The sequence below is a fragment of the Dipodomys spectabilis genome, unplaced genomic scaffold, assembly GCF_019054845.1.
Source record: "Dipodomys spectabilis isolate Male_0828 unplaced genomic scaffold, ASM1905484v1 ptg000081l, whole genome shotgun sequence".
NCBI classification, from domain to species: domain Eukaryota; kingdom Metazoa; phylum Chordata; class Mammalia; order Rodentia; family Heteromyidae; genus Dipodomys; species Dipodomys spectabilis.
The window spans coordinates 14,425,682-14,449,341 of record NW_024870758.1 but is presented as its reverse complement, the minus strand read 5'-3'; the positions used below and the strand labels follow the sequence as shown (position 1 = coordinate 14,449,341).

General features: G+C 37.4%; 1 protein-coding gene across 3 annotated transcripts in view; it reads right to left on the bottom strand.

Annotated features, from left to right (window-relative positions):
* Positions 1-6,119: 6,119 nt before the first annotated feature.
* The window catches only part of Mbd5 (methyl-CpG binding domain protein 5), a 141,338-nt gene continuing 123,797 nt past the window's right edge, over positions 6,120-23,660 (bottom strand). For all 3 annotated transcript variants that reach the window (XM_042683560.1, XM_042683562.1, XM_042683561.1), the window contains 3 exons: positions 19,684-19,757; positions 12,080-12,155; positions 6,120-8,823 (listed from right to left, as the gene is read on the bottom strand). In XM_042683560.1, coding sequence (XP_042539494.1) covers positions 8,752-8,823; positions 12,080-12,155; positions 19,684-19,757 — 222 coding nt within the window. In that variant the 3' untranslated portion in view covers positions 6,120-8,751. The remainder of the gene's footprint in view (positions 8,824-12,079; positions 12,156-19,683; positions 19,758-23,660) is intronic.

Genomic DNA, 23,660 nt, shown 5'->3' with positions numbered 1-23,660 from the left:
GGTTTTCTCCGAGGTCACTCCTCCTCTCTGCCCTTTCCCTGTAAGTCAGTCTCGGTCATTAGTTCCACCCTGTTTTGCCTCTGGTCCTTTCACGGCCTTTCCTTTGCCCCCTGCCCCTTTCCCTCCTTCCCTTCTCATGCATCCCTTGCATCTCTTGCACCCCTGGTTAACACAGCCAACTCACTTAACTTCTTGGAGAAAGAATTTTCTACATTGGTTTACTGAGGAATAATTTTACTCATCTTTTTCTGGCATCATGAATAACACAATTGATCCAGGAAACACCAAGTGGTTGTTTAAAAACTTTCTGCTAGACAGGAGAGCCAGAGGAGACAAGGTCTCTTGGAAGGGTGCTTTTTGGTAGCATAGCCCTGGACAGGTGGATGCTCTGGTACCTTCAGAGAGATCCAGCAATATTACCACCTCCTAAACCCCTTTACCTCCCCCACTATCTGACCCCATCCCATGTTTGATAGCATCTTATGAGAGGGAAGTCTTTCAACTGCAAATTGCACTGTAAACATTATTTCACTCAATCCTTAACCAATCCCAAGCAGCAGTGCTATTATTATTCTATTTTTCTAGGGGAGAAAGCAAAATACAGATAGATTAAGGGAGCTGCCCAGAGTCAAAATAACTTATTAGGGTCCAGTCTTGATTTGAATATATCCAGATTGGGATTGTCCAGGGCCTCCATGTGTAACCATTATAAGGAGCTGCTTTCTGGCTGATGGTCCATTTCCTGTGTACAGCATCCCATATTAGAAGGAAGGACTATTTGCTGACCTCTGGATTGGAGGATTGAATGCCTGTTTTTGCATGACTTGCTTTTTTGCTTTTGTTTTAAACCAATAAATAACTTTGAAAAGTCCTCAGGTTCAGTGTTGAGTATGGAAGGTGACTGTGGTCAAGGATATTTTGAAGAGCACAGATGTGAGCATAGGCTGGCTTGGATGATGAAAGCCACGGTGCTTTCCCCTGCTGCTGGGAAGTGATTCCAGTCGCCAGATGGCCTGTTCTGGGCTGCAACCCCCTGACTCCCAGCTTTCCTCGGCTACGAGTCATCATACTCACCTGGTACCTCTAGCAACTTGCCCTTTCCATGATAGGTTCCTGTTTCCCAGGGGAGTGAGCCAAGGCTAGGTGATCACCCCAGAGGCCCACACTTGACCTATACTTACCTGTGCATTCTGATGAGCAGGCTTTGCTTACTATTGCCTTAGCAAAATGCTGCTGCATGTTAAGCTTTTGCAACCTTTGATCATCAAAGTAGAAACATTTTTGCTTTTCTGTTTGTGTAGAAGAAACAAGAAAGTGTGTTGTAAGCAGTGTCTGTAAGCGCACTAAATAGCATGGCTACAGGTTGAATATCTCTTATTGGAGATATTTAGCACTAAGAAATGTTTTGGATTTCACTGTGGATTTTATAGTATTTGTATATACATGAGATATTTGGGGGATGGAACCCATGTTGAACCCAAATAGTTTCAAATACACTATATATATTTATATATATAATGTATTTATGTATTATATATTTTTTTACATATATATTATGTGTGCATATGTATATATATTGTATATTTATATATATATATTGCAGATAACTTGAAACAAAATTTTAATCATAGCCAGATTTTGACTTTGACTAATCACATAAAATCAGGTGTGAAATTTCCCATGTGTGGCATTCTGTTGGCACTCACAAACTTTTGGGTTTTGGAGCAGTTAGATTTCAGATTAGGAATGGTCAACCTATATTAAAAATTAATTTCCACACATATATTTATAGACATGCCTCAAGACCAGGGTGGTACTTGTTCAACCAGGCGCTGATGGCTCATGACTGTTATCCTAGCTACTTAGGAGGTTGAGATCTGAGGATCATGGTTCAAAGCCAGCCTGGGAAGGAAAGTCCATGAGACTCTTATCTCTAATAAACCACCAGAAAACCGAAAGTGGTGCTGTGGCTCAAGTGGTAGAGAACTAGACTTCAGCTGAAGAGCTCAGGGACAGTGCCCAGGCCCAGAGTTCAAGCCTCAAGACAGACCAAAAAAAAAAAAAAAGTAATATAAAGAATTATGGTGAGGCTGAATTAAAGAAAAATCGAGGGCCAGGCCTTGGTGGCTCATGCTTGTAATCCTAACAGTAACTGTAACATATATTAAATAGGTAGGTTTTATTAGGTAACCGATGAAGAGACCACCACACGATATTCAGGCAGGAAAAGAAGTTTATTTACTGAACTGCTGCCCCTGCTATGCATGGTGAAGAGGCAGGCATGACCAAAAAGGGTGACCCCCCCCCCCCCCCAGGACTTATCTAGGACAAGGACAGGAAAAAGTGTGGCCAGGTGGGGGAAAGGTGTGGCCACACTGGATCTGGATGTGACCTCAGGTCCTGGGACCTGTCTATGGTCAGATGGGAAGTGTGACCAGAGGTGGCCCAGGATGTAACCTAGCAAAAGGGGGAGGTTTTTACTGCTTCCAGGTGTGCCAGTTACCTAGGTAACACAACTACTAGGCAGAAACTTAGCCAAGAGGTAGGGAGGTGTCTGCACTGGGCTTACATAGCCTGGGGCAGACTTTACACTAACTAGTAAGGAGGCTGAGATTTGAGGCTTGTAATTTGAAGCCAGCCCAGGTAGAACAGTCTGTGACACTCTTATCTTCAATTAACCAACTAAAAACTGGAAGTGGAGCTGTGGCTGAAACTAGCCTTGAGCATAAAAGATCAGGGACAGTGCCCAGGCTCAAAGTTTAAGCCCCACAAACAACAAGAACAACAACAACAATAAAAATGGGGGCGTAACATGCTGCTTAAAATGTTGCACTTCAAATGAAATAAATACTCTTCAATTTTGCCCCATTTTAATTGCTGGTTCTTAACACTGTAATCAGAATAAGCTTTCTAAAACACCAACTGGTCATACTACACTTTAATTGCCTACAGTAATCCCCTAGCATTCACTGTAAAAGAAACCTCTTGACAAGATTCATCTAGGCCCCTTTGGCTCCCCACTTGTCTTCTCTCATGCTTCCTCTACCCTCCAAGCTGGTGCCTGCCATTCCTTTCATCTGTTAACACATTCTCCTCCACCCTCCCTCATGCAACAAACTTCTCCTTTGCCTAATTCTTCTTCGTCTTTCCCCCCCATCCTCCTTCAAGCCCCCACCCATTAAACATGGCCAGCTGTTGGGTGATGAGCTCTCCTGTCTCTTATCATTGTTGACCATACTTACATGTTTACTTGGCTGTCTCCTCTGTCAGCCTTGTGGGGACAGAGATTATAAATGTTTAGTTCAGTATTATATCCCTATTGCTGCACAAAGAGTTTCGTAAATGATGGCATCCAGGAATATTTATGAAATCAATAAACATAGCAAAGAAACCCCTAGTATTGCTGGGCGCCGGTGGCTCATGCCTGTAATCCTAGCTACTCAGGAGGCTGAGATCTGAGGATCGCGGTTCAAAGCCAGCCCAGGCAGGAAAGTTTGTGAGACTCTTGTCTCCAATAAACCACTTGAAAACCAGAAGTGGCACTGTGGCTCAAGCGGGAGAGTGCTCGCCTTGAGCTGAAGAGCGCAGGGAAAGCGCTCAGGCCCAGAGTTCAAGCCCCATGACCGACAAAAAAAACCCCAAAAACCAAAAAACCCTAGTATCTTCTGAATACCTAGAGAGGGTATCTAGAAAGTACTAGACCATGCTGTTTAAGAGAGGACTGTTTAAGAATACAGATACTGAGGTCTTCTAAGCAAACTCCTCATCTTGTCCCACAGGAGGCAGCTGCAGCACAGAAGCCTCTCTGAAGTTCCTTGTGTTACTCAGAATAGGCTATCAATCTTGCAAACTCATCCACAAGCTTCTATGTAACTCTCCTTAGCCACTACCTGGGAATTCTCAAATGTTATTATTCTGAGTCTTATGACCTAAAGCATAGAGTTGAAAGCAGAGCTGATGATAATGCATTCATTTCCTTAACCATGAATGGAATGGACTGGGAACTACACTTTCAGCATAGATTTTGGTTACTGCTACAAATCATTTTCCCATTGATTACAGCATGCAAATCAGTGCATTTTTTTTTGTAGACATGTTCCTTAACTGGTTCCATTTAAGCACTGCTTTTTAGATTCCCACTATGAATACCCATGCCCTCCTAGCCCAGGAGATACCAGGTATTGTTGGGAGTCATTTTTTAGTTCTAACAGTTTGGGGGAGGATACTACTGGTACTGAGTAGGTTGAGACGAAGATGTTACTAAATATCCTGTGAAACACAGGGTAGCCCCCTCAAACCAAAGTGATCAGGCCCCAAATGTCAGTAATACCTACTGAGACATTCCACATGGAGTGACACTCTGAAGCCATCTGTGTTATGATTTTCCAGATATATGGAGACAGTGGAAAAGAAAAAGTTGAAAAGCAGTTCTTCCCATGCCTAATATTTAAAAAATGTATATTCGTTGTTCTCAAGTATGGTAATTCAATTTGGGAGTTTTTAAAAAGTAGATCCTTGTCATAGATTGATAATAATTTCTTAATTCAACGCATTTAGCATGAAACTGAACAGTCTTGAGTATAAAATGGAGTTTTGGAGAGATCAAACTTGATGTGTTTTTTACATTGTTGTTCTAATAGCATAACCATTTGGACCAAAATATGCATTTGAGATGTGGGTGAAATGTAAACTGCTACTCTACTACACAGACAATCCAGTGTATTTCACTTAATCCATGAAGGCATGATGTTACAAAACACATTCGTATATTATGAAGCCATATGGCATTAAATTTTCCCATTTATAGACAACTTTGTATTTACATAACAAATTATCAAATCAACCATTTTTCTGGCTTATAAAAGGTCACTGAGGTACACACACAGTGTGTATAAAAGCACATAAGGCTGATAATACATATTTACAGTAGATACAAATTAATCTTTCATAGTTGAAGATAATGCTATATAGTATATATATATATTCTATATCAGATTCCCCACTGTTAGCAGAATTTCCCATGTTTCAATTGCTTATTGCTTTTTGGCTCACTGATTTAATATTTATGTCTGGGTTGCTTATACATATGAATTACTAATGTCCTATCTCTTTGGCTAATGCAAATGTAATAGAGTGAATGAAAGAAAATGATAAACTAATTCAGTATTACAGTTATGGCTGGTGGATATCTTTTGTTTATATCCCCCAAGATCAAGTAATGCACAACTTATCTTATATACTACATTAAAAAAACCACGAGTTGCATCATACCATTTGAGCATAAATAGGCAAAATAAACAAGATAGCAGATTTTTGGTAAGGTCTAGATGTTGGTTTTCTTTTCAGAAAGAACACTGACACCAACAACTTAAGCAACCTTAATGCAAAATTGCTTATGACTTGCAAGGGAACACTGCAGGTTGCATGGAAGCTTACCAAGCAAATGGCAATTTGCTTCATGACCTGAACAGAAAAGAGAATCAATTCATGTTGAGAGTCTTCATAAACTTACAGAAAGTAAAATAGGAGGCCTCTGCTCCTCCCACAAGTCTGTGGTATTGTGTTCAAAGATGTACTGTACTTAAAAAATAAACAGCAAAACCGAAAACTCAGGGTCTAAAAAAAAGGCTAGATGTGGCCCTCATATCAAGTGGGATGATATTGAGGATCAGTACATCATTGAGGATCAATAACAGGAGAGATGTTATTCTTAAAGCATTTCCATTTATAATGTGACTGCAAAGTACAAACCAGAACTATTCCTTTAAAAACTCTGTGTTTCTTTTAATACCACAAACAATATAAACCACACCAGAACTGCTCTGTTAATTTTCACTCCTTTGAAATAATCTTTAAGAACTACTTAAAGTGTGTACTTTATTTTTCTGTGCTTCCTAGGACTGTTAAGGGATACAAAATAAAATCTGATTTCCTTTTCTAAGAGGGACTATTATACTTTTTAAAGGAGCAAAACAATTTCATTCTGTTTCCATTCTTGGATTTTCTTTTTTAAAAAAGTTTATTGTAGGGCATAAAATTTTTACTAACAGAAGGGCTAGCCTTCATTAAAAAGTGAATTGGTTTAATACAAAGAGAAAGAAATGGCTCTATGGGCAGAATTAAAGTATGAGTGACCATTTTTCTTTTAATTGTAAAGTAGGTGCAACATTTAAAGAAAAATGTTACAGCACTGAATGACCTAAAATGCTAACAATATTTACATTCACTGCTTACATGAAATCATATAACTGTAAGAGAGACCAGAAGAACCTCATGTAGACTGAGACATCTACGCCTAGCACCCACAGCAAGCCATAAGCAACCCATGGAATCATGGGCACACATTTCACATGTTCTACTGATGTGGTGGCGAAGCACAAACTGAATCTGCTCAAAATACACAAAAGAAGATTTGGTCGACACACACTCATTCTGAAGACAGAATGGCAAAGGCTAAAAATGTTATATCAACACATAACACACACACACACACACACACACACACCCAACACACAAACACACATGAGTTTATCTGTGAATAAACAATTGTGTATACAAAACAGGAGAAAAGCAGGCTGGTGTGAAAAAAAAGGACATTAATGGCTTAAACATAACCAACATATCAACGTATAACAAAAATGTACTAAGTAGACAAAATATTACTTCATGTGACTGCATGAAGAACTAGGTAGGCAATCCCACCAATGAGCAAAAGGCAATAAACCTACCCCCCTGAAGGAATCTCCTGGGACTTTCAAGCCATGAAGCCTGTGCGTCCAGTTGCATTCCATCAGGCTTAAGGGTAAGGGTAAAGATGGGAGCAGAAGGGGCAGAGAGATACAGGAGACCTAGAGGAAGAGCTAAGAACGGTTGCTATCAAAAGTGAGCCTGGGTGGTGTGCTCTGTGCTGCAGCCCCAAGAATATACTTGAGGAATGACCTCGGTCTCCTTTTTCCTGAGTTACTGGAACTCTGCTACATGATGGGATGAAGAAGTTTGGGGCTGGATGGGAGAAGGGAAGTGGGGAGGTGGTGGCATCTGGGGATCCCGAGCTTGTTATAGGAAAGCCTCCAACAGCTGAGCTCTGAGCTGGAGTCAGTTCGGGGCTGGAGGCCAGGCAGTGTTCCTGGTAGGGAGTTTAGGGGTAGGGCTGGTGGTTCCAAGGAAAAAGGTATTGGTTCCCTTCTTTTGACAATCATTAACTGAAGTGGCCTGAAAAACGTCTCTGAACTATCTGGCAGAAAGGGCATACCACCACCTTAAGAACTGTCAAAAAAAGAGAAAATTATGTTGTGCTACATTTCTTATTGATTACCTTGTACTTTACAATGGCTCACAGTTTTAGGTTTGTATATTTGTAATGTAGTATTTTCTTTCTACATTTGTTTCACATTTTTTCTTACTTAATATAATATAAATAATTTGGTTAATAGATTTAACCTGCACATCTCAGCCACATTCATATATATAAGAATCTGTTAATGGTATAAATAATTCTTTAAATAAAATAAATCTGATATGTTACATAATACTGATAAAAAATTACCCTTGCTAATAATTTTGTAAGCCACCTGAACTTCTTTGTTAAATAATACTGATGAATGGATATAAAATGGGTTTTCTTTTCCTTTTCTTTTTTTCTGCTTTGATGACTGGGATTTATTTTTGCCTGCAATAATAAAAAGAAAGGGGGAAAACCCCCAAACTATCTTCCCTCTTACCTCTGTTAATTATTGCAAAGTGGAACTTTTGCCTCCCTCCATGTGTGGAAACAGAAAGTTACTTTGTCAGATACTGTTTGCAAAATAAACAAAAACAAAACAAAACAAAACCCCCTTAATTCTTAGCAACAATAGTGGTAAGCTATTTAATTCAACAGGTGGCTATCAAATATTAACTACAGAAATGGTTGAGTAAAATATTCCATCTAAGTTTTTTTTTTTTATAAAACCTATTCTATTTTAAAACTTAGGTAAAAAAAATATGCAACAAATGGTTGCAGTTTCTGAATTCTTAATTTAGACCTGTGAACCCTAATCCCTTTAGAAGTCTGCAAGACTGCAGGTCCCAGACATCCACAATTGAGTTCAGTGCTCCCAGGCAAGATTCCAAATAGACAATAGAAATGGACACTCAGTGGTGTGCGGTGTGTGTCATGATTCAGATATTACATCATCATGCCTTTTCTCTGCTGTCAAATACAAAAACAGCATCTTTTACATTATCATAGAAAAGCATTTAGGTTGTATTTTTATTTATCACTTTACACTGGTAGTCTCTGGTCGGTGTACTCCATAGAAACCAAAGAATTTTGTACACTATTTCTTTGTACAATAAAAGATAAAGTGTGCATTAGGTACGCTTGTACATGACAATATTGTACAATATTTACATTTCTGATATCACCATGAAATTCTGCATTTTCTATATACAACACTGAAAATTCTTCAGAAACATTTGGACTATTTCTTATAATCACAATTTTAGTATTATAGAAAAAAAGTTTCTTGGTAATCTCATCACTCTCATCATACAGGGATTTCAATTCGTTTTTCCAACATTTCAGTATTCTTTCTGATAAAAAAAAACAAACAAACTTGGTATCACTCTTTCTTTTAGCACCCTGTGGTGGTGGTAGCTATCTGTCATAGTTTAAATATTGATATAACAGTGGCCATATCAATACCTATATACAGATATATCTGTGCACATTCCTTTCTTAAACACTGTGCAATAGTGGAGTACTCTCTGTTATCTGGAGATCTTCCTCCTTTTGGGCTTGGGGGGTCTCATTTGTCTGTCTCCCTGTGGGATTTGGTGAACCTGAAAAATAAAAAGTGGAAAAATACAATGGAACTTGAAATCATAAACATCATATTCTCTTCCTTTTTTTTTGTTTCTTTGTTTCTATCTTTGTTTCTTTGTTTCTCTTTCTCTCTTCTCCTTCCTTCCTTCTTTCTTTCCTTCCTTCCTTCCTTCCTTCCTTCCTTCCTTCCATACTTCCTCCCTTCCTTCCTCCCTTCCTCCCTTCCTTTTTCCTTATGGTTCTAGGGATTGAATTCTGGGCCTAGGCACTGTCCCTGAGCTTCTTTCTTGCTCAAAGCTAGCGCTCTACTACTTGACTCACATCTCCACTTCTTGGTGGTTAATTGAAGATAACAGTCTTACAGACTTTCCTGCCCAGGGAGGCTTTGAACCCTGAGCCTCAGATCTTAGTTTCCTAAAGTAGCTAGGATTACAGGTATAAACCACTGGCACTTGGCTAAACATTATATTATTTCTGACAAGGGAACAGGCTTTTACTTTCTGTCACTGATACCTTAAGTCATTTACTTAAAAAAAAAAGACCTTATTGGGACTAAAGTCAGAACAAAGGATGGGGATACCAGAAACAGATTAACAGGAAAGTATGGTTGAGAGTCCAGTCAACACAGAACACAAAGTGAACTGGAGAGATTCAAGTGTGAGGAATGCAATATACAGTTGTTACCTATATTGTATACTTAAGAAAAAGATAATTCCTTTCCTTAGAGATCCCTAGATCACCAACCTCACTATAATCTGTAAAAGTAGGCAACCCCATACCAAATGTGTTTTCTGTCTCACTTTATCTTCCTACTTCTTTTACCACTACTACGAAATGTCAAGAGTATAAGAACATGCACTCACAGCTCAGCCCAATAATGTTAGTTTGCCTACAAGAACAATCAGGATAGAAAACAGAATATCACCTGTTGGCAGGACTGAGCTTGTGTTCTCTGAGAAAGACAGTACAATTTATCATGTATGCAAATGCAGGCAATAACTGCATTTGAGGATGTAAGTCAGAATGAGCAGTGGTTGCATATATCATAATGTTAAGACAGATAAATTTTGAGCAGCACAGGGGAGATAATCAAATGCTCTAAATTGTAATGTGACTCTTCATGGGAGGGAGCAAGGGAAGACTCAAAAGCAGGATGGGCCCAAGACAGAGACTATAGCAAGTGTTTAGCAAACAGCGTTTGGACTTAAGTCTATGTCCAATTCCCATGGTGTACATACTTTTAAGAATGTGATGTCACGGAACTTTGATGAAGGAAGAGATGTACATCATAGGCTCTTGAGGGTCACTACAAGTTGGCCAATTATATGACTGAAAGATAATGTTTACATGTAGACTGTAAACCTAGCTATTTAGAAGGTGGAAAGAAGGAGGACCACGCAAGTCAGGTAATAAATGAGACCCTTCTACCTCAATCAATGAAAAGTTGTCATCTCATCTATCCAGGAAGTATAAATAGGATGCTTGTGGTTCAGGCAGGACAAGGAATAAATGCATGATCCTATTTGAAAAATTAAAGGAGAAAGGGTTGGGGGTGTGGCTGAAGTAGTAAAGTATCTGCCTAACAAGGCCTTTAAAGCTGTATGAACTGTGGGAGCGTAACTCAGTGGGAAAGCACGTGACTAGCATGTGCACAGCCCTGAGTTTGATCCCAACACGGCAAAAAGAGGTTTTGACAATAGTGAAGGGTAATGCTATTAGGTCAAAAATTATTTTAAATAATGTTTATGAGTTTATCAAACTACCTCATTCTCATACTCTCCATATATAGCTATAACCGAAAGATATAAGTGAAGTCTTTATGTATTCTAGCAAAGAAATCTTTATCCAAGACTGCAAATTAATAATCTGTGGACCAAATGTGGCCTGAAAATGTAGGTCATTTAGCCACATGGTGTTTCAAAATGTTGTATTTAAAACCCTTCCCCCCCAATCCCTTCTTCACCCTCACCCCTCCCTCAGCCAGTGGGCTTTCCTATGTTGAGTTTCTAAGACTCAATGTCGGCAGGTGGCCTACCCTGACTCATGCACCTCTTTGGCAATTCTCATGTCACTAAGGTTATCCGTTTTGTTACACATGATTTACTTTCTTTACAAGTTCTATCTGTCAGGACTTAAGTGACATTATAACTCCCAAGTGGGACTTTTTGTATAATTCTACCAGAAAATTTAAGTCTTAGGGCCTCAATTTACCCTGGTGTGAATGAGTTATTTTAGAATATCTCTAAGGGTCATAAAGTTCTAAAGTTCATACCAATACCAACAATCGCAAAGATCTAACATCAATTCAGTGGCCATTGGATATGCTGATAGAATTCAGATAATCGTAACTCAAGGTGTCAGGTAAGAGTCATCACATATCATTGCTAGAGAATCTTAGAGAATTAAGAGAGATAAGTAAAATTATATTTTGAATCTTTACATGAGTATATCTGTGATTAAGACACTATCATTTACAATTCAATAAAATGTAAAAAAAGTATCTACTTCTTCAAATGCAAAATTCATAGTTATAATATAGCAACTAAATTATGTGCCAAATATGAAGAAAGGCCAGGTGCCGGTCATGCTCATGCCTATAATCCTAGTTACTCAGAAGGCTGAGCTATGAGGATCACAGTTTGAAGCCAGTGAGCTACTATCTCTACCTAACCTCAAAAGGTTGGAAGTGAAGCTATGGCTCAAGTGGTAGAGCACTAGCCTTGAGCACAAAAGCTCAGGGACAGCAATCCAGGCTGTGTCCTTGTATTCAAATCCCAGGACCAACACACGTGTGTACACACGCATGCACATGTGTACACACAGACACACACGAACATGAAGGAAAATGAAAGCATTGTACACTCTTTATCTTAACCCTACTTTTTAGTTTTACTTTTCTGTTCAGTGGACAGTAAAATTTTCATTACTGAATATGGAGGGACATTTTAAAATGTCTCTCTGATAATCACAAAGTTGATGCAGAAAGCTGTCTTCTGACTGTGATTTTAACTTCAATATATTACTGCTTACATTTTTTAAATAATTGTGTAGGAAAACAAGAAGTGCTCATTTCCGAAAAAATACCGTTAATACTGCTAGGTTATTCTTTTCTTAAATGACTTTAAATCTTTTCTGATGTTAGTCCTTTTTCTTATTCTAGTAATTTGGCATTCGTATATGAGGTGCTTGACAATACTTAAGAGACTATAAAAATGAAAATACAATTTATTTTTTCAAAGAAACATAGTATAATGGAAAAATAAATTAACTTACAGTCCCAGACATCTTGTCCAGTTCACTCATGGCCTCATGAATAGCAGCTTCTAAATGGTTATTTAGCTTTCCACTTCTGAAATTAATGAAAACAACATACCAGATTAATAAAGAAATGAAAATCTCTATTTAATTTTCTCATCAGAAAACAAAAGTACCAGTTCCATCAGAGAAAGTCAATTTAATCACATTTGGAAAACTTAGCTGATAAAATAGCACTCTTGGATTCACAGAATACTGATTACAGTCACAAAACTATTTAAAAAAATTGAACACATAACTGAGGGGAAGTTTAGACTCCTCCTTCCATATATGTTACTTCCAGAAGCTGGTGATTTTCCAAGAATATTGGGCCAGGGATCTCCTTTCCCACAATTGCAGCTCAATTGGAAGACAGCCTGCTACTACTGCACAATGGTTTGGCTGGCTGTTCGGCTGTTCGGCTGTGTGGCTAGAAGGGCAGAGGGCCTGAACTGCAGGCTCTTGCCACTAGGGAGCTCCCTCTGCCCTCTCTAGAGCATCCTGGCTTCTGAAACTGAGCAAATGAAGCTGAAATTCTTCTGGGGCACTATTTAGGTGGGAAATAGCTTACTAATCTGCTATACCTTAGACTTCAAGCTTGGTCTTCACATTTTCCCCAACTTAAAATAGCGTAACTATTTGAACAGATAAAGAAGGATAGTCTAAAGGTTCCTATCACTCCTATTACCTTTTTCTCCACATTACAAATGTTAGGTTTGAATAACATAATACAATGACCAGTTTTGAAATTTACATCTTTGAAGCTATTGTGCCAATTATTACATTCAAGCAAATCACACTATCCTTTTCTGTGGTTATATAGCTTTCTTTCATCTTGTTAATGTGTTTTACTCCTGTACACACACAATTATTTGGAATACTAAGGGGATTCATCCTATTTATCCTGTCAGGACAAGTACCAGATATGCTGCAGAGGTATATCTCTCCCTAACAAGCTGTTGGCTTGGCTTTCCAAGAGTTAAGTCGTATCTCAGCATCTACATGAAGACTGGAAAGTTTCAGTTGTGGGAGAATTTGGCTCACTGCTCCATTTAGTTTGGCTAGCATACTGTGTTTAAAAACATTTTGAACTTCAGTGGAATGCCATTAGATGAAGCCTTTAGGTTTGCCACAGCCCTTACTAACTAGGTTTTATCCTCGATACATCATGGCTAGAGACTTTATGTATCTTATTTCTTTCCATTCCTTACAGAACTCTGAGGCTTTTACTTCTGAATGCTATACTTTGAGGCACCATTAATGTTTCATGTATTTGTTAAACATATTTTTACAAAGCTAGCATAAATGGTCCTAATGTTTTAGAAAACATATGTGCACTTAAGTCAGTTGAACTGAAAGAAAGATTAGTGTTTTTGGTTTTAAGCAAATTACAGCAGAGACATGGTATAGGCCCCTCCCTCCATACCCACCTTTTGCTGTCCTTGAACTCACTCAGCTTTAAAATTTTTCTCATTTTTTAGAAAGTTAATGCAGTGAAATATAGACAAAATAGCATAACCACTCCCCAGAATGAACTCTTAATAGATTAGGTATTTCCACTGTTATTTGCATTAAAATAATCAAATCTGGAGTTACCTCTTGCTCACTGATTTCACATTTTCTCCCACATGCCTCCTCAATATTATGTCTTTATCCACAAATAGCTTATTTTCTATACACACAAAAGATCTTGATATACTCACTTTTTCTCATTATCATTGATTTTAAGCATTGTTTTTTAAATAAGTTTTTCTATTGTGAATAGGCATTGTTTGAGTAGCTCTACAGTGCTAATTCCTTCCAACTGGTATACAACATTTATCATGTACTAAGCTTTCTTTCATTCACCTACCCACTCCAGTTTTGAGTGGCCTTGGTCATCTTGTGGAGTAAGTCTCAGCAGTTTTCCTAAGCATGATCCTAAGTAGCTGCAAGGGAACTCATGCCCAGAACTCTTTGGCTGGCTGAGGTTAAGATAAAGGCTATTTAGTGACTGTCCTGATAGTATTATTCATATCCAAGTTGTCCTATAATAATGAGTAATGCAATAGGTACAACCTTAAGGAGTATGCACGTAAGTTTGAAAACATACTTAAACCTTTATGTATTTTTTATCATAAATCTTACAGGTTTAAAACAGATAATACCTAAAATGTTCTAAGCTGCTAAAATGAAGGTAAAAATATTTCAATCAAAAACTATCAAAGTGGCTGCGAATAAATCTATTTCCTTCTACAGAAAACATTTCCAAAGAAATTGGTTCTCTCACCTGAATATTAATAACAAGACAGTTACTACTTAGTAAAAAAATTCCCATGTACCAAGAACATGTTAACTCTTTATATATTATCTCACTTCATCCTTACAACAAGCTTAAGTATCACAACTGTTTATATGTAATAGTTTATGATACAGAATGGATGAAATACATTGCAACTGTGTGTTTAATAAAATAGATACTTAACTGCAAATAACTTTCAAATGCAAAACTCTTTCCAGGTATTGGTGGCTCATGCCTATATTCCAGTATTCAGGAAGCTGAGATCTAAAGATCAAGTTTGCAGCTACTGCTATGCAGGAATCTTTGAGATTCTTATTTCCAATTAATCACCAAAAAGCTGGAAGTGGAGCTACAGCTCCATATATCTATCTGTATCTATATATCTACTTATGTATATATATATATATATATACATATATATATATATACATATACATACATATTAAGACATTTGTATCCAATTTAGAAAATACAATAACATTATCATTAAAGTATAAACATGACTCAATAACTTATTGAATGAAAAGTTCTAGTTTTAAGATTTTTCCCATCATAATTCAGTAGATATTTAAAATAAAAGTATTACCATGAAGAGAAATAGCAACTTTTGGAATAGAGAATAACATATATAGGTGAGGTATGACATTTGAATACTTCCTAAGAATCAAGAACTACGGGTATAATCTCTCAGATAACAGATCTGCAGACTAGTTTTTATAGTAGCTGGTCAGGTCAGGGAAAAATGAATGTACAAAGAAGAAAAAAGCTCCATGAGTTCATGAAATGAACACTTAGTCAAATTTAGTTTTCCAGTTTAGAGGGCCTTCCTGTGGAGTTTCTTCTACTATTTTTCTATTCCCTGCTGACATTTAATAATAAACATTTTTACTAATGGATACTCCAAAACCTACTTGATTAAGCAATAGAAGTTCATATAATCACATCTAATTACTAATAGACATAATTGCCACTTCTCATCTCCATAGCCTGTATTGTCATACCGTAGCCTTATCTTTAGCATTTTTTTTTAAAGCCAGGTACAGATCTGTGAATGGTACAAAAAATACAAGGGAACTATTACAAATTGCTTTACAACACTGTCCTTCAGAATGACTGTGGCTCATTTCGGGTTGGGCCAAACAAACCTGAGTGAGACCTGCAAGACGAACCCTAGATTCTGGAAATCTAATCCTCAGAAACAGTAGATAGATTTAAGAATATTTAACAAGCTAAGTAAGATTGTTTTGGCTTTGAAATTAAAGTGTGTCTTCTTTTAAAATCATTTTTACAGCGCCATAAAACATCAGGTTACCATTTTTTTTACATATCAACAGAAAATTTGATCCTCACTTAAATATGCAGAAAGTTATAGTTTTTTGTGTGTAGTAAAGCTATTTCTGCTTCAAAGTACAAAATTACCTGGAGCAATGCATTGAATATATTACTAACTCTAATGATTAGGATATAAAAATTAGTATGTCAGGTTAAAAATATTAATTTATTGTACAGTTTACAATAAGACTGTAAGGATTAAAATACCTAAAGCTCTAAGCATTTAATGTGGCAAAATGTTTCAACTAGTGAAAAATATTACATAATATCATTTCTTTTACTTACATCTTTATAATAAAAATAGTTATCTATTAACTATCATTTGTCAAGTAGTGTTAAAGCTCTCTCACTATTGTCAATGTTATAATGATCCTACTGAAGAAATTAATGCTTATTTTTAGAAATAAAGCATTTAGGCTCAGAGAGATTGTGCAACATACCCAGAAGTACACAGCTTCGATGAAGCAGTAATAAGATTTGAACCTAGGTAAAAAAATCAACCTGTTAGCTGGGCACAGTGGCTCATGCCTATAATACTAGCTACTTAAAAAGCTGACCTCTGAGAATCACAGTTCAAAGCCAGACTGGGCAGGAAAGTCTGTGACACTCTCATCTCCAGTTAACCTCCAAAAAGCCAGGAGCTATAGCTTCAGTGAAGGTACAGTGCCCAGGCTATAAGTTCAAGTCCCAGTAACAACCTACCCCTCAAAAAAATCAACCTTCTTGCTCCACATGACACCTTGCTTTGTTTTTTAAAGCCTTTCCCTCTCTTTTTTTCTTTCAGTGTACAAATGCAGTGAAATCTTTGTCAAATGTAGTTAAGTCTTTGGCACCTTAAAAATTCTTCCATTGTTACTTTTCATATTAAGGGTAAAAAGGAGAATGAATAATCCACCTGCTCTTTCTGCTTTCCATTTCTGTCCTTCACTCATGAGGCACTTTGTGGGGTGCACCCTCCACTGTATTCAACTTACTCTCACCAAGGTCACCAGTGGCCTCCAAACTGTCTAATCCAATGGAGATTTTCCAGTTCTTGCCTTAGAGGATCTCTGTTGATTACTTTATCATCCAGGAAAAGGTTATTCTTTACTTCCTCCTCTCCCCCTTGATTCTCTTCCTTTCTGGTCTTCTTCCTATTGTCTTCATTTCTCTATGAACTGTTCCAGTGTCTTAGCATTCAATCCTTAACTAACTTTGGGTTAAAGTGTTGCTGTGTGATCGCAGTCATTTGTCAAGCGCTACTTTTCCCATTTCAGAACTGTGTCTGAGCCATCTCACAGGAACTCAAACAGGGACCCAACGGTTTCCTTCCTGCAAGCTCCATTTCAGTCTCCATTTCCACACCCATCGAGTCATCCAAGCTAAAGATCCGAAAGTTGTCCATAGTTATTTTCTTTCTTTCAGATTCTAATCAACTACCATGCTCTGTTAATTTTCCCTCCTAAATATGTCTTGCTCACACTCCTTCCTGTTTATTATCATGACTCCTCTGAGTTTGGGTCATCATCTCTTGTCTACTGGCATAAGATGATCAATACTATTCCTTGAAATTGATCCTATACACACATATCTAAAGCGAAAAGTCTTACCATCTGCCCTCTTCAGACACTTCTTTTTTTTCTTTCTTTTTAAATGAAAAGGTGATGAGCTGGGGGCGGGGAGGAAGGGGGTTACATAGTGGTAGAGTGCTCACCCTGAGCTGAAGAGCTCAAGGACAGCCTCCAGGCCCAGAGTTCAAGCCCCACAACTGACAAAAAAAAAAAGAAAAGAAAAGAAAAGAAAAGAAAAGAATATACTTTATCCTCAAAGGAGATGTGTTTTTCAGGTACTTCTAAAGAGATGAAGACTATGTGGTCTTATGAAGCCCTTCAGAATCTGCTTCCTACCTATTCCTCTGGTTCTATGTCTTTGGACTTTGTATATGGTATTTTCTCTTAAAATCTATTCCTGATATGATATAAAACCTTTCTCTGCAGGTTACTAGTCAGTAGCTCATCCAGGGCGTTGAGACCTGAAGACTGGTTTGAAGCCAGGTTCAGGCAGAAAAGTCCATGAAACTCTTATCTCCATATAATGGGCAAAAAGCTGAAAGTGTAGGTATGGCTCAAATGATAGAGCATTACCCTTGAGTGGAAAAAGCTAAGAGAAAGCCCGAAGCCCTTTGTTCAAGCCCTAGTACCAGCAGCATGTACACACACACACACACACACACACACACACACACACACACACACACACACGACAACAACAAAAAGCCCTATTTTGCCCTCCACCCCATCTTGGCCTTGGCATCCTTTGGTCTAACTAATACCTATGTAGTATATCAGGTTTGGCTCAGGTCTCATCTCTAGGAACTCCTCCTTTCCAAGAGTTTCCTCTCATTTTGCTATGATCTCAAAATACAATCTCTTGCTGTCATTGCTATTTCCACTTTTAAATTGTTTGTTTCTGAAGCTGTCTCTTTCCCTGAAGAGTAAGCATCAAGGACTATAGCACTGTGCTTTTAAATTAGTTTCCTCAGAGTGGGAATATAAATGAATAAAGAAAAGGTTTGATTCAATACATCATTATCAGTTATGTAATTTTCAACTAATTATTTAAGCTATCTGGGTCTGAATGTTCCACAATACATGCTAGTCTTGTGATTGGGAGAATAAAATATTAGACTTGAAATTACATGGGCAAAGTGTAAGGTATTCTGAAGGCAAGGCAAGGCTGTATACAAGTATTTGAAGTATACAAGATAAGGCAGTCTGCTCAGATAACAGCATGATAAATAAAGCATGTGCTTCAATATGTTCTTTTACCTCTTCAATCTGTAGCCTAAGTTTATGGTTACTTATCATGAGGAAAACTCCTTTAGACAATGTCCCTATTAACTGGCACAAAGAGTAATCTGGCTTTGAGGAAACAACTTTAAAATTGTGGTTTGTTACTCATTACCTTTCAAAAACTGCATAATTATGAATGTATGGGGAAACTCAGTTCACTTCAGGGCAGTGTATCTAAATATTTGGATGAGTTCATTTCATTTCTGTGTTACCAACTGTATTTGGCATTTAATTGAAGTAATTGTCATGCTTCAATGGTAGAAACATTTTAGGGATTCCTTATACCAAATAAAGGATACTGTTGAATAACTGGTCCACTGACAATTTTATGGTGTAGGCATTTTGCACTTTTTCTGCTTTCATCCAGTCTTAATATTGACTTTACTGGCTTTATCTTACTACTAAATCCTATTGCTAGTCTTTTATATAAGATATACCATTAGTCATCCTAATCTTTATTTTGTAAATTATATTTTGTAGTTCTCTACCTTAATAAATGATATAAATCAATGACACAAAACTACGTTGTATTACAGCAACTTCCTAAAAATATTGCCTGCTCATATTATCTGTACTACAATTTGCTAAGAAAATAAAAATCCAGAAAAATGGGGATTAATGGCTTAAAGTCCAATGTCTTGTTATAATTCCAAAGGAAACTTATTTAAAAGTCTATACTCCTGCTGTAACAAAGCATCACTTTGACTAAGGGCTAATCTGTCAAAAAAATTTATGTATGTACAACGGGAAATATTCCCTCCCCCAAAAGCATTCGAATTGTAAATGACTTACTAAATTTCTGGAGCATATTTAATTATTGCTTAAAGAAATATCAATCATAGCTTCTTTCCTGCTGAACAAGTGGGATGGAGATGTAGAGAGTGAGGAAAGAGCTAATGAGAAAAGCAAATCCCACATATGGTTTTATGTATATTGCAAAGAAAAAAGATTTTTGGTAATAGCTAATTTGGCTTGTGTATAATGGTTCTCTTTGGTGATAACTACTAAAGAGGTGTAGTACTCATAGGAGTTGAGTAGGTCACAACATGGACCCATTCATTGAGATTTCCTTTCCTTTTGAAGGAAAAAATCAGGAAATTATATTCTTGAAAAATAAAATGAAAAACAGAAATGCTTACTTTCTGTTCCTTTTCCGGGCTCGGCTGTAGGCTTCCAAACCTTCTGTTAGTGTCTTCAACTTCTCGGGCTCCACCTGAGTGAAGGTATGAAGACCAAACCACATTACCCAGACCTGTAGTTATTAAACACGGGCTTTTACCTTCCTGCTGGAGCAGCAGGTTCTGAGAGGGGAGTAGAGCTTTAACCTTCTCGGCCCAGTCGCATGAGCTGTCCTTGCTAACTAGCAGTCCGTGTTGGAACTCCCAGATGCACTATCAGGAGAAATGAAACACTACTTGGCTTTGAAACTATCAACACTTTGCAAAAAATATGTTGAAAATAAAACCTGGAATTTAAATAACCTTTAGTTTACGAAGGTCTGGCTTGCTTTCTCCACTGGCTCCTCAGCAATTGCTGATAGTATTTCCATCAGGGTAAGACAAGTAGGGTGGTCAGGGAGGGGGTTTTGAGAACAACAGACCGGAATTTGAGTGAAATACAGCTTGTAAGCCTGTTATTTCCTTTTAAATATGACAAGAATACCTACCTTCTTGCTAGACTTGCTGCGAGCATTAAAATGTTGTAGTCAGTGGCTCCTGTGTGTAATCTTAGCCACTCAGGAGGCTGAGCTGAGGATCACAGTTCAAAGCTAGGCCTGATAAGAAAGTCTATGAAGCCGGGCTCACGCCTGTAATCCTATCTACTCAGGAGGCTGAGATCTGAGGATCGAGGTTCAAAGCCAGCACAGGCAGGAAAGTTTGTGAGACTCTTATCTCCAATAAACCACTAGAAAACTGGAAGTGGTGCTATGACTCAAGCAGTAGAGTGCTCGCCTTGAGTTGAAGAGCTTGAGGGATAGTGCCCAGGCCCAGAGTTCAAGCCCCACAACCGACAAAAAAAAAAAAAGAAAGAAAAAAAGAAAAAAAAAGAAAGTCTATGATGCTTTTACCTCTAATTAACCATCAAATTAGCCAGAAGTAGAGCTGTTGATAAAATGGTAGAGAGCTAGCCTTGAGTAAAAAAAAAAAAAAAAAAAAACCTAAGGAACAATGCCCTGAGTTCAAGCCTCAGTACTGACACGAAAACAACAACAACAACAACAACAAAACCCCTCGAAAAACATGTTGAACACGCTCTAAAAGAGAACAACTTTACTATATGGGATGCACTAGGCTTTGAAGAGGCCACAAAACAAGTAGGCAGAGGCCAGGAATAACTTGCACTGCTGTGGGAAAAAGGTGCTGCTGATACCTTGTGGGCATATCCCTTCTCCTGCACTACCCTGATCCAGCCTTGCCCTGCTTTATCCCTGACAGTCTGTGAAGTCTGCTTTTTCCACAATTCAGCCACCAAGTATAGCTGTGGGGTTTGTATATAAGGATTTATCTTCAGCCTTGGCTACCATTTCCAAGAAAACAATAGAGAGGAAAACTTGCGTGCTACTAATGAATTAAAACAGCTTTATAAAACATTTGCTATTTTATATCATCTGTAAAAATGAATCTAAGTAAAAACAATGTTGTTTGCTGTGTAAACATAGCTTCAAGCTGGCTGCCAATAGTTTAGGCATGTAATCCGAAATACTCAGGAGGCTAAAATCTTAGGATCAATGTTTGAAGTCAGGTTAGGAGGGCAAATCCAACAGCTTCTTATCTACAGCTAACCAGCAAAATGTCAGAGCTGGAGGTATGGCTCAAGTAGTAGAGTACCAGACAGCCATGAATGAAAGAGCTGAGCCAGGGTATGAGGCCCTGAATTTAAACCCCAGTATTACACAAAAACAACAGAACAATTCCAAAATGTTCCCAGATACATTGTCACATTTTATGTTAGTAATCAGCTTTTATTTTGTATTACCTCATATTAAGGAGATAGGAAAGATTCTATCTATATTGTTTTCTTTCTTTTTTTTTTTTTTTTTTGGGTCCGGTCATGGGGCCTGAACTCTGGGCCTGGGCACTGTCCCTCAGGTCTTCAGCTCAAGGCTAGTGCTCTATCACTTGAGCCACAGTGCCACTTCCGGCTTTTTTTTCTTTTTGCTTATGTGGTGCTGAGGAATTGAACCCAGGGTCTCATGCATGCAAGGCAAGCGCTCTACCACTGAGCCACCTTCCCAGCCCTTGTTTTATTTTCTTGAGACAAAGTCTTACTATGTAGTTCATGCTGGCTTTGAACTTGCCATACTCTTGCTGCAGCCTCTTCAGTGCTGGAATACAAGCAAGCATCATCACACTCAGTTTCCATTTGTATTTAAACAGAGCTTTTGTCAGTAAGAAGAAGGCTCTCCTTCTTCTCATAAAGGGCTACTTGATACAAGTTGGTGTAGTGACATATCAGTGATTGATCAGGCCATGGAATATAGGTTCACATTGAAACAAAGAAAGACATGAGAATATACCAGAAAGATATAACCTTTGGTCTTAAATTTAAAAGAAAAAAAAGTTGGGTAAAATTATGTTTTTATGTCTTCAATTTTTATTTTATTTTATATTTATGTAAGAAATAAGCAAGGGCAAAAATAACATTTCTTGTATATTTTTTTAAGGTAAGCAAGGCCAGAACTGAAACTCAGCCTCTGATTCTAAAGCATTTAGTCTCTTTCTACCATACTAACTCCAACATGTATTCAAATGTTTTATACACACACACATACTCAAAAATCAGTAAGACAATGGATACCAGTGGCTTATGCCTGTAATCCTAATGACTCAGGAGGCTGAGATCTGAGGATGGCAGTTTGAAGCCAGCCTGGGATAAAAGTCCATGAGACTTATCTCCAATAAGCCACTCAGAAAAAAAGCTGGAAATGGTGCTGTGGCTCAAGTGGTAGAGCACTAGCCTTAAGCACAAAGAGACTCTGGGACAGTGCCTAGGTCCTGAGCCCCAGGGCTAGCAAAAACAACAACAACAACAACAAAACGGGCTAAGATATTTAAAATCAAATTCCAGTTTCATTGAAGTTTAGGTGATAACATGCCCAAACTTTTATTCTTGAACAGATTTCTTAGGAACCTTTTCTGACCTAATTGTCTACTATAGTTTCTTCATTTGATTCTGCCGCTGAAGATCTCAGTTGTTGTCATAAGGAACTATATATTATGCATAAAGGATTCAATGACCTTGAAAACGAAAGCAGTGATAGTGCTTCTGAAATATACATAAGGTACACACCACTGTGTATTTCTGCTGTGTGACAGGATCATACATATCTAGAGGAAAAATGTTTATTTTTTTGAGAATTTTAGTGCATTACTGTATTATACATTACATGTGAAGAATATTTTCTCCCCTGAGAAAAATTCATATATTTGTGCAATATTAAAAAAAGATTTAAAGTTACTTCATAAAAGAAAAAAATCTATTTCCCATCAAATAGAAATCAAGTGAAAGGATTTAATGAGGATTTATTATAAACTACTTAGTTAACTTGACTTGTACACAAAAAAAGTACTGGGAAATCAAGTATCTACATGTAACATCAAAAAGGTTATACATACTCGATCTTTTTTATAAAACTTACAATAAATATGCAAATAGTTCAAGATACTTAAAAACTCATACCTGTTATTACAATATCAGATTTGTATTTTTATGAGCTAGGAATTTTATAAATTATTTAACTTAATACTCATTGAGAGATGAGTTAATGCTTAGCTGTAATCTGCTGACATAGCTTCATCTTAACAATAATGATATTAATAGCAATGGCCATCTTGATGCAAGTTCTTTATAGTTGTCATTCAAGAATTGTAAAAAGATATCCAGAATGTGCATAAACACATCCATGTGTATTTGTAATTTTCATATTACCTTATGTATCAATACATATATGTTGAATTTTTAAATTCTTACAACAATCCTTCAGTATATAGTCTCAGAGGTGTTGAGTGGGTTTAGAAATATTTCCAACCCTCATACTATTATGTTATGAAGGATGAAGGACTATTTTGAACAAGGTTTAATCTTTTGTTCATAAGGCATAAATTAAATACTTAGT